Source organism: Tachysurus vachellii, chromosome 8, assembly GCF_030014155.1.
Source record: "Tachysurus vachellii isolate PV-2020 chromosome 8, HZAU_Pvac_v1, whole genome shotgun sequence".
In the NCBI taxonomy this organism is placed as follows: domain Eukaryota; kingdom Metazoa; phylum Chordata; class Actinopteri; order Siluriformes; family Bagridae; genus Tachysurus; species Tachysurus vachellii.
The window spans coordinates 26,347,550-26,359,832 of record NC_083467.1 but is presented as its reverse complement, the minus strand read 5'-3'; the positions used below and the strand labels follow the sequence as shown (position 1 = coordinate 26,359,832).

The 12,283-nt window shown below is 41.2% G+C and overlaps 1 protein-coding gene across 2 annotated transcripts; it reads right to left on the bottom strand.

The window, feature by feature from the left end:
• Positions 1-707: 707 nt before the first annotated feature.
• On the bottom strand, positions 708-12,049 carry LOC132849738 (cystathionine beta-synthase-like). Of its 2 annotated transcripts, XM_060875582.1 has the most exons (14): positions 11,877-11,915; positions 11,626-11,732; positions 10,519-10,653; positions 9,760-9,839; positions 9,243-9,447; positions 8,981-9,072; positions 4,882-5,007; positions 4,707-4,791; positions 4,194-4,299; positions 3,527-3,604; positions 3,063-3,197; positions 2,656-2,764; positions 1,754-1,838; positions 708-1,512 (listed from the first exon to the last, which is right to left on the bottom strand). In XM_060875582.1, exons 2-14 carry the CDS (start codon positions 11,648-11,650, stop codon positions 1,376-1,378), a joined length of 1,398 nt encoding a protein of 465 aa, XP_060731565.1. In that variant the 5' UTR covers positions 11,651-11,732; positions 11,877-11,915; the 3' UTR covers positions 708-1,375. The 2 variants fall into 2 exon arrangements, with proteins under 2 accessions (XP_060731565.1, XP_060731566.1); XM_060875583.1 differs by lacking the exons at positions 708-1,512; positions 1,754-1,838; positions 11,877-11,915 and adding an exon at positions 11,951-12,049 and having other exon boundaries at positions 2,650-2,764.
• Positions 12,050-12,283: the final 234 nt, after the last annotated feature.

The following is a 12,283-nucleotide window of genomic DNA, read 5'->3' as shown; positions in this document are numbered from 1 at the left end:
CAAAGACATGCATGGCAGGTTGATTGCCATCTCTGGAAAATTGTCCGTAGTGTGTGATTGCGTGAGTGAATGAGAGTGTGTGTGTGTGTACCCTGTGATGGGTTGGCACTCCGTCCAGGGTGTATCCTGCCTTGATGCCCAATGACGCCTGAGATAGGCACAGGCTCCCCGTGACCCAAGGTAGTTCGGATAAACGGTAGAAAATGAGTGAGAGTGAGAGAGTGTTGGTCTCATCAGTATTACTCCATACAGTGTAAAATTTATGAAATTTAAAATTAAAATTACTTTTAAAATTTATTTGTCATTTCTCTCGATTTGTGGAGCTGTTCATTAACAGTAAGTGTTGAATCACAGCTTCCTCTTGTGGCAAAAAGCAGGAAACACAACACACACAATCTGCCCTGAAGAAAAAGCTTTATTTTTAAATAAGAGCAAATTCTATGCAGCATTTAAAAATAAAAAAAAATTGAAGCTTGTAATGAATCTGGTCACCTCATACCTTACACCTATATCCAACACGTTTTATACGCAGTTTTACAATAACCTCACATGTAAAAGATGAAGAAGAAGAAAAGGAAGAAGAAAAACTATCCGTTGCTATTTAGACAAGGCCAAAGCATCCATAATCATTCACAGTCTAACAATAATACAGAAAAAAATAATATTATACATTTTTAAAAAAAAAATTTGATGAAAAATGAGGGTGTCTGCCAAATGGCATAAATGTATATGTAAATTCTATACTATTTTTATTCTTCGTATCTTCTGTAATGAAGACTGCTCTTCTGCATGTGGCCACAAGGTGGCGGTCGAGCTTCATAGAGAAAGAAAAAAAAACAGAAAGTAGCAGCTGTGTTCATTTTGAAAGTTCTGATAAACCTTCCCTCTGTTTTACTTCAAGTATACACAAAGCTCAAAAAGTAAAAAACAGTTTCATCTTTACTGCATTGTGAATAAAACGAGTTTAAAGAGCACAGATGACGTCCGTGAGTCATTAAAGGAGCAGAGTGTAACACTGACATTCTTCTACTGCATTGAAAACACTGAAAAAAATCAACAACAATATTCAAGGTTTTCTTTTAAGGGAAAAAAGAGGCAGAGATGAGCTTCAGTGATCTGACTGGGGTTGGACTTCATTTCTGTCCCAGAAAACTGTGAAAATTCTTAAGTGTAGATGTACAACAGGTGTAGAAATCTGTTTAAACAGATTGCAGACGGCACCTTTAAGCTCATAAACGTGTATTTACATGAGAAGGAAAAAGAAACACAATAAAATAGAAAAATATGTAATGTTTACTCTCACATATGTTAAACAAAGTGTGTGTGTGTGTGTGTGTGTGTGTGTGTGTGTATGTGTGTGTGTGTCAGAGATCGGCTACATGTCGTCGGGGAGCGAGCACTCAGACAACGAGCGCTCTCTCCTCTCACGAGTGGTCACAAAGTTCAGTAGGTCTATTGCCGTGATGATGCCAAACACCATCTTCTTCAGAAGTGACGAGCCGTCTGTCAGGTCTACGGAGAGAAACAGAGAGGACAGACAGGGAGTGAGACAGACAGAGGAGAGAGAACAAGAGACAGAAAGAGCAAAATGTAGACAGAGAGAAAGTAAAACCATCATTAACCAGTGTGTAAACTCGCAAAAGCTTCCAGTCATCCAGCAATTAGAGAATAATAGATACATAAATAAATTAAGCACCATAGATAAAGCCAAGGGTGCCAATACTTTAATCAAAAAGAAGATGGAGATACTTACACTGGATCTGATTGTGAACCACCAGGGCGAAGTGGTCTGTTTCTAGGATCCTGGAGAGTTTACCCAGTTTATCTGTAAGATGAACCTACAAACACAGACACACACACGCAGACACAAAAACACAGACACACACACAGACATGCACAAAGACATGCATACAGACACACACAGACACACACACAGACACACACACAGACACACACACACAGACACACACACAGACACACACACAGACACACATGCACAAAGACACACACAGACACACACACACACACACAGACACACACACAGACACACACTCAGACACACACAGACACACATGCACAAAGACACACACAGACACACACACAGACACACACACACAGACACGCACACAGACACACACAGACACACACACACAGACACACACACACAGACACACACACAGACACACACACACATTTTACACACATTTTATAAAGCATTTATGAAGTAGTTGTCAGGTTTGTGACTGTCACATTTGGTCACTCACATTTGTGAGTGTCATTATTTGGCTGAAATTCATCTGGCCTGAAGTTCAATCTGATGTGTATAAACGGATAAATACATACACTGGTGTGTGTGTGTGTGTGTGTGTATATATGTGTGTAATATGTGAATTTGGACTGTGGTGTGTGATTAAAGGTGTAGCTGTAGCTGGCGTGTAGTGCATGTTCATAGCCAGTGTGTGTTTTCAGTATGGTGTGCAATTATAGCATGTGTGTGTGTGTTTGTGTGTGTGTACACAGAGATGTGGATGGTCAGCCTGCACAAATATCTGACAGTGGGTGTGTCAGGTCATGCTCACATATTTATGAGGTAGCATGTGTGTATGTGCGCACTGTATGTATGTGCGTGTGTGTGTGTGTGTCTGTTGGTTATACCTGTTTGAACTGCTTATACAGGACTTTGTTGACAGGGTCAGAAGGACTGACCTTCCCAGCGAGTACAGAGGACAGCATGTTACCCAGTGTGACTATCCCCATGATCATTCTACACACACACACACACACACACACACACACACACACACACACACACACACAAAGGGATTTAATTATTTAAAATAAACCTCTGCAAACCATCTTTTAACATTTCTTCAGGAGCTTGTGAGTGTGTGACTGTGTCTGTGTGTTCAGTGGATTGTTTTCAGGTTAGGAACTGAGGCATGGTGGTGGGAGCATCATGGTGAAAGCCTTTATAAATCTGTCTGCCTATCTGCATGTCTCTCTATGTTAAGGGGAGGTGAAGACTTCACTATTGCATGCTTCAGTTGTTTATTTGGACATACCCGTTGTCCTCGACTACTGGCGCCTGGTCGAACGCCTTGTCCTTCAGGATCTTAATGGTGTTTTTAATGCTGACTGATGGAAGAACTGTTAGAGGAGCAGAGAGTTGCAGCTCCTGTAGAGTCAGATTCCACCACCTGCACCAGGAAGAAACTTCAGAAATTATATTCTTTTTAACATAAATTTTGTTCTATTTTGCAGCTCAATAAGGTTGCCAGGGTTGTGTAAAATCTGACAAAAACACACGTCTGTGTGTGTCTGTGTATGTGTTTGTGTGTGTATGTGAGAGTGTGTGTGAAAGTGTGTTTGTGTGTCTGTGTGTGTTAGCGTGTGTGTGTGTGTGAGAGTGTGTGTGAGAGTGTGTGTGTGTGTCTGTGTGTATGTATGTATGTATGTATGTATGTATGTAGGTATGAATGAATGTGTGTATGTTGTGTGTGTGTGTGTGAGTGTGTGAGATCCTCACCATGGTTTGTTGATCATCAGGTCCTCCTCTCTCAGGAAGCCTTTTTCACACATCCACTTGTCGCTGAGGAATTTAGTCCTGTGGAGAAAATTATAACTGTCAAAGATGTGAAGAATAAAACCCTCCTTGTTGTGATGTTACAGGAAAAGAAATAAAATAATCATTGATGTAGTGTGATGAAGCTGTAGCTCATTATCACAACATGTTCAAATCTTTTCACCACGACAGTTTACTAACGCTTCTTAATTAAATAAAGAATGGTGTATTTTTATCTATTTCATGTTGTGTAACATCCACAAAACACCTACTGCTTCTCACTTATGTTACAGCAGCTGTAAACAGCTGTTCCTTCACCAGACTCTCACTTCACTTCATCTCTCTCTTGGAGTTAAAGCTTTACCTCTGACATTAGAGACTCCTTCCATACGTTACATCAACTGTCTAACAACAAAGACACATCGATTATGCACATTTTTTAATCTGTTTATTATCAGTGGAGCGTCTGCTGTACCACCCCTGTGACTGAGCTGTTGCTATAGTAATGCAAGCCTACATGATTTGTGCGCAATCATATAATCGTCTTATGCTGTCACAGCTGCTGTTTTAGAAATTTAATCGACACCTTCTGACCAATCAGAAGGCAGAATTCCAATCAGCAGACACTCACATGTAGTTCCGTATCGAATCGGGCAGAATGACCACACAGCGCTGATCTTCCTTCAGCTCCTTCGCCATCTTCATTGCTGCAACCATGGCTGATCCTGAACTACCACCTACACACAGATACACACACGTTGACCTAATATCCATTTATATTTGATTTAATACGTTCAAATCCAAAATTAGCACTCCGTCCAGGGTGTATCCTGCCTTGATGCCCGATGACGCCTGAGATAGGCACAGGCTCCCCGTGACCCGAGGTAGTTCGGATAAGTGATAGAAAATGAATGAATGAAATCCAAAATTATTGGCACCCTTTAACTCTAAACCTAGACAAAATAATTCTAACTGAAACTGTAAAGAGGGTAAGGTTTAGAAATATATAAATAAAGCACTGTGTGTTTATTTGTATTTAATCTGAACAATTTAATAACAATGACAGACATACTGCTGAACTATAAAGTTAAGAGTTCATTTGCAGTTTTTTCCTGTCAAGTCTCAGAGTGATTAGTGTGCGTACCACACAGCAGTCCTTCCAGTTTGATGAGCATGCGTGACATGTTGAAGGACTCCTCGTCCCTGGTCTTGCACCAACCGTCGATCACCTGACGATAAGAAACGAACGGGTCATTAACTGTCAGTGAATCACACAACTAATACACACGATCACAGAGAAACAGCAAACACCCGCTCACAGATCTGTCCAACACAGTGGGGATGAAGTCGTGTCCGATTCCCTCCATCTCGTACTGACTGTTATCGGTCTTATTCATTTGCTCTGGCTCTGCTAGGGTTGAGCCCATGGGGTCCACGCCAATAATCTATAAACACACGCGCACACACACACACACACACACACACACACACACTTTATACACGTCTATCGAATTGGTCATGTGACCACATCAGTGAGATGAATCACAATCATCATTGAAATATTCACATTTCTTCTATCTTTGATTCACTGATTCATTCATTCTCTCTTTTTTACCTTTTCTCTTGAAGGAAGTGAATTTATTCATTTTTCACACCTGATTCATCATTTAATCTTTATTTAATTTTTTCATTAAACTTTTTTCCTTTTTTCATTCTTTTTTCGTGGTTGACCTGGGAAGATGGCGCCTGTGTGTTGGGCACGCCGTCTGTCGCTCTCGTGTTTGTATGTTTGGTTGTCTGCTCTGTTCTTAAACTGCTACTCGCTTTTAACCCTACGACCGCCAAGCACTGCGGGATATCTCTTACCAACCAAAACACCTCTGAGTTGGACTGCTTTTTCATCTATACATACGAGTCCATCAAACCGCCTTTACTTGAATGTTTTCGCCGGTGGCCTCTCAACATCACCCGGAGAAAGCGAAGGAGGAAACGGGGCAACCGCGGAGGATACACTGTGAAGCTAAAAGCTCATCTGCAGGCAAACTTTCTTGTGGATCCTTCCTACGAACCAATGTATGGCGGCTATGCGCTTTGGCGCCCGCTGGATATGTCACACAGGCGCCTTCGTTTTGTTTCACCCGCACATCCGAGCCCTGATCATTACCATGCTTGCCGTGCCAGTATCCACCAAATTGGCTCCTGGGGTCGAGGAGTTACACACAACAATCTACGCGAGCTGAAAAGAGTGTCCTCTTCACCTGTTACCATCTCCTCACCGAAGATGGTATTATTAAATGCCCGTTCGCTGGTGAATAAGACTTTTTTATTAAATGACTTCTACTCTTCCCACAAGCTGGATTTTACGCTTATCACGGAATCCTGGATAAAGGCTGGTGATTTAACGTCGTTTTCTGACCTGATCCCCGCAGATTGTACATTTTTTAACACGCCTCGTCCGAGCGGACGCGGAGGGGGCATAGTTACCATTTTAAAGAGCTCTCTATCTGAACGCTGTCGTCTAACTCCGATTATGACATTTACCAGCTTTGAAGTTCAGATACTTCATTTAGACTGGAATGGTCCGGTTTGTTTAGGGGTGATCTATTGTCCTCCACATTCGACCACGGACTTTATACAGCATCTCACTGAACTAACTGGCAATATTGCTGTGAGTTATGATCGCTTTTTATTGGTGGGCGATTTTAACGTGCATGTTTGCTGTCTGTCTATCACCCTTTCACATGACTTTTTGAGCTTGCTCGAAACATTTAACCTATCCCAGTGGAACAGTGACCCCACCCATATCCAGGGACATACGCTTGATCTGGTTCTATCATATGGACTTGATGTGGCTGATATTGTGCTTTCTGATGTTATGATTTCAGATCATAAGCCTATATTATTCTCCCTGTCTCTTCCAGTCATCTCTCACTTTTCAAATACGTCTGAAAGTGTTTCACATTTATATTCTCCACAGTTTAGCACACATTTTAACTTGTATTTTGCCAAATGCTGCTCACAGTTGCTCCTGGAGCAGCCATTACCTGACTTGGATGCTGACCAACATCTTGGCCTCTTAAATTCTGCCTGGCTTGAGATTGCAAATACAACTGCTCCTCTCAAACCTCGCAAGAAAAAATTAACATCTGAAGTTTGGCAAAATGCTGAGACTCGTCTCCAAAGACAAGAACGTAAATAAAAAAAGGACAGGCTGCATGTTTCTCTTCAGCTATTTAGAGACATCTTACAGTACATCTTACCAGACTATAACCAAATCTGCAAAAGCCGCTTATTTCTCTAATTTAATTGAAAGAAACCACTCTAAACCTAATGTTTAATTTTCTATCATTAAATCTTTGACAAATCCTTCTGTTAAATCTATGCCTGTTGCATCTGTTGCTGTCTGTGGAGGCTTCTCGAGATTCTTTAGTGACAAAATCACTAAACTAAGGCTAAGTGTTCGCCCCACTATAACTCCTATCTCTTCCCCAATCATGTCAAAGGCCTCTACATTCTTCAAAGCTTTTGAGCTCATCAACCTCCAGCAACTGAAGGAGGTGATTGACAAGCTCAAACCCTCATTTTGTCCCAGTGACATAATTCACCCAAAATTTTTAAAACAAATCTTTCACTCAATTGGTCCAGGCCCGCTGTCTCTGATCAACAAGTGCCTGCAAACTGGCTCAGTCCCTGCCAACCTTAAAGTTGCCACTGTTACTCCCTTGCTCAAGAAGCCTTCACTGGACCTCTCCATTCAAAAAAACCTTCGACCTATCTCTGTCTTGCCTTTCATGTCAAAAATTCTGGAGAAAATTGTGCTAAATCAACTTCAAAGTTTTCTCAATAACAATTGTATCTATGAGGTTTTTCAATCGGGTTTTAAGTCTGCTCACAGTACTGAGTCTGCCCTTTTTATAGTTTTAAATGACATTTATCTTTCTACTGACTCCGGAGATTCTGTGGTTCTTATTCTTCTAGATTTATCAGCTGCTTTTGATACCATAGACCACTCCCTTTTATTATCGAGGCTTGAGACCTGGGTAGGTCTAAAAGCAAATGTTTTGAGCTGGTTTCAGTCATACCTAACTGACAGAAAGTTCATAGTGAAACTGGGTAACTTTTCCTCCTCCCCTGCCTCGCTGACTTGTGGCCTTCCACAAGGCTCTATTTTAGCTCCTTCTCTATTCTCGTTATATATGTTACCACTGTGCTCTATTCTCCGGAAACATGGTGTATCCTTTCATTTCTATGCTGAGGACACCCAAATCTACTTACCGATTAAGAAAAATAAATAAATAAATAAATCCTTCAGCAATCTCATCTCTTCTAAAATGTTTAGAAGAGGTTAAATTATGGCTGGCACAAAATTTCCTGTTTTTAAATGAAGAAAAGACTGAGGTAATAGTGTTTAGCCCAAATGAGAACTCTCAGTCCTCAAGCATCAACCAAGAGAGTTTATCTGTTTTTAGACCTTCACGGGAATCTTGGCATCTTTATTGATCAGCACTTAAAATTTGACAAACACATCTCGTCTGTTATTGGGTCTAGCTTTTACTGCGGATTCTCTCCAAAATTAAACACTTTCTTACCCCTAAGACTCTAGAAATGGCTGTTCATGCGTTTGTAACTTCTCGCTTAGATTACTGTAACTCTTTATATTGCGGTATATATAAAACTCAGATTACGCGTCTCCAGCTCGTTCAAAATGCTGCTGCCAGATTTCTCTCTAGTTGTCAAACATGAACACATCACTCCCATTCTCAAATTTCTACACTGGCTGCTGATTTCTCAGAGAATAGATTTTAAGATTTTACTCTTTGTCTATAAGTCTCTCCATAATATCGCTCCTCTCTACTTATCTGAACTTCTTCATCCCTACTCTCCTATTAGAAGTCTTCGTTCATCTGTCCAGGCTCTGTTGGTGGTCCCTCGTGTACGGCTCAAGCGTAGAGGAGCCTTTTTTGTGGCCGGTCCTAGACTATGGAACTCCCTGCCATTAGAGATTAAGACGGCACCCTCCATTTCTAGTTTTAAGTCCATGACCCAACTATTTTCTCTAGCCTTTTCATGATTGCCCAGGTGTTTATGTTTGTTTACATTTTATGGTTTATATTTATCACTTTCCTTTAAACTGGTTATTTTATTTTGTCTACTTTTTTAATAATTTTTATTTTAGCTTTTTGAACTCTATTTTATTGTGTATGTGTGTCTTTTCAAGTGTATGTGTAATGTCAAACGCACTGTGAAGCACTTTTTGTTCAGCCGTGTGGCTGTTTGTAAATGTGCTATATAAATAAAGTTGAACTTGAACTTGAACTTGAAATAAGGAAATAAAATAGAAATGATAAATGAGATGCTGGAAAGATGAAGAATGTTAATAAGTAAAGGTGAGTTGTGATGGACAGATTCGAGCCATACCTGGATCTTTGGGCATTTTTCCTTCAGCTTGCGTGCGACGCCAGTGATGGTGCCACCTGTTCCAGCTCCGGCCACCAGCATGTCTATTTTACCTGTAGATGTACAGTCAGGATGTGATTCCACTCACACACACACACACACACCAAACACCATACACACACCAAACACCACACACAGACAGACACACACCACACACGCCAAACACCACACACACCCCACACACCTTCTAGATCAGATGTGTACATTCTGTATGTAGATTTACCGTTGCACTGCTCTAGGATCTCCTCGGCCATGTTGTCGTAGTGAGCCAGCGGGTTGCTGGGGTTACGGTACTGATTCAGAATGTAGGAGTTGGGGATCTCATTCTTCAGGCGCCAGGACACGCCCACGTGAGACTCCGGAGAGTCAAAACGAGCATCGGTCGGAGTCCGGACGATCTTGGCCCCGAGACCGTGCAGCACGTCCACCTGAGTTAAAAACACAGAGCTGTTTGTATCTTTTATATCAAGTCACACTAATTACATTTCAAAGACCACAACATTTTAACCAGCAATAATCAAAAGATAATGATTACACATTAGAAAACTCCACAAGCCCCTCCCCTACTCATACAAACCAGTGTCCTTCATTTGCATACTGAAAGCTAATAGGCTGATATGTTCTATGATGCAATAACACTTGTTCAACACTAGATCTAATTCTTTAATCAGATTTTGAGCTTTCTGTTCCTTCAAAGCTCCAAAACATGTATTATGTTTAAGTTTATGAGACACAATCACCTTCTCCATGCTCATTTTCTCAGGCATGACGATGATACAGCGGTAACCTTTTACTGCTGCAACCAGGGCCAGGCCGATACCTGAGAGTACACACACACACACACTTATTAATTGAACTAATTTTATTGGTATCTACCCCACACAGATCCCTGTTCAGATCCCTGTTTTCAAGACAACTGATTCCATGTCCTCTTGAAAATCTTGGTATCTGTGAATCTACTTCCTGTATAGAAGTGTGGCATAGGCAGGGAAAAGACCTGTTTTGAGTGAACAATAATAAAAGCAGACTTCACAGGACTGCAGCTATTGTGCTGTGATCATCATTTGAAAAACGTTCATCACATTTGCAAGTTTCTGTCGATAATAAAAAAGAAGAAAAAAAACACAAAAAACTGACAAAATAAAAGAATTTGCTCATCTCATATACATTACAGCAGAGTCAAATTTCTTCTTCACATAACCAAATATTTTTTGGAGGTTGGGGTCTGAGCACAGGGTATGGAGCAGTGCCCCTGGAGCAGGGAGGCTTAAGGGCCTTGCTCAGGGGTCTAAAGGTGGCAGCTTATCAGTTGGGCTTGAACCCTGATCCTCTGCTCAACAACCCAGAGCCGTAACCACTTAAGCCACCTCTTCCCCCCATTGATGAGCTGAGTGCCTGAATTAAAGGAATTTCTCCATGTGATATAAACAAAACTGTTATTAGGGGTGGAGCCCCGCCCCTAAACATATACATAATCCATCCTATTATTCAGGCCACACCTGTGTTTCCAGAAGTAGGCTCAATGATAGTGTCTCCAGGTTTGAGGATGCCATCTCTCTCAGCGTCCTCCACCATACGGATGGCGATGCGATCCTTCACACTGCCTCCAGCATTAAAGAACTCGCACTTAGCCACTGCAAACACACACACTAAATTAAGCCCAAACAGTCCAATTAACACTTTCATTTAAGAAAAAAAAAACAATATAATGGATGTTTAAAGAAAAAACATCTCTGCACTCATTTACTTTTTACCTGTTTTTAGTTACATTTAGTGTTATACATCCAATTTGCAAGTTAGTTTCTGTTCTGTAGTTTCTGTTCTTTCTTACGTTATAAAAGCTATAATCAGCTGTTCCCTTACCAGCTGCTCTTTGTTATATTTCATGAAGTTAATCAGACAAAGAAACGCCTCACCATGTTACAGAAAAACCAGATTGGGAGGAAGACATATTAATCAGAGATTCCTGTTCACTCTTTTTTCACTGATGTATATATAGCTTGAGTTTGTGCAGGCGGTCTGACCTGTTCTCACCTAAACCTTTAGGCTAATACAAGTCTATAACATACTAAGGTTAAAGCACCACATAAAGGATCACAGTCACTTTAAACACACTACAGAAACTGGGGATGTTTTTTTTTAAGCCCCACTTCGATCAAGCTCTCTCCTGACAGTTTTGGATTCCTGTGAACACACACTCGGGCCAATTCTGCTTTGTATTTCAGAGGTCGGTGCAGAAGACAGAGAAGTCGTGAACGCAGGAGATAGAGGGTCAGATTAATACACAAAGAGGTCCTCAGTGGCAGTGAAAGGACATCTTGTGAAGGCTAAAGTGTAGGATTTGAGTTACACCACAGTGAAGCATCAGATCCAAACTGCTGGTTTGTGAAGTCAATAAAAAGTCAGAATGAAAAGGAAAAAAGTCTTTTTGAGTAGAAATGGTCATGTGACCTATTACGGATTGCACAGCTGGTTAGGAAATTGATGAGTAATTCATGTGTTTGTGTGCCGTACTGAGCATGTTACAGGAAGAGAAACGTTCAGGTCAGTGATTTGGAAACATTTGTGTAAATGTACAAACTCAGTGTTAGAGCACACATACTCACAGATCTCACACTTCACCCCGAACATTTTGGGAATCTTGTTGATGCGAACCAGTGGCGTGTTTCCGATGTGTGTCAGGATGTTGGGCAGAATGCTGGGTGTCTTCGTCCTGCAGGAAAAGGGACTGGTTTAATATACATTCTTCACTCTCTCACTTTCTCACTAACTCACTCACCGACTCGTTCACTCCCTCTAGGTTTAAATAAAAAACGATGATGTCATCAAATGAGGACAGTATTTAGGAGAAACTCACTGTGATGCAGGATCCTACTATAACATCATACACCATCTAAAGTGATGAAAACAAGTCGAGGAACCGTTCCTCACCGTTCTGTGTGGACATGAGGCGAGTTCGTTTTTGGCTCCCCGAGTTGCCACATGCACTTGCTGGGCAGATCTGGACGGATCCAGTTCTTCTCCATGACGTTCTCCTCATCTTCCTTCCCCTCCATTCCTTTCTGCATTTGGTTCTTATCTTTCAGCTTGTCCTCTCCGCTTATCAGAGACGTGTTGCTCATGGCGTGAGGGCAGATTGACTCTGAGGCAAACAGGCCTGTTCTCTTCACTAAACTAGTGGGAAGAGAATTTAAAAAAAAAAAAAACACCCCAGGCAGGTGATATAGGTGTGTCATAGGTTACCTGCATGTTACAGTCAAAGAA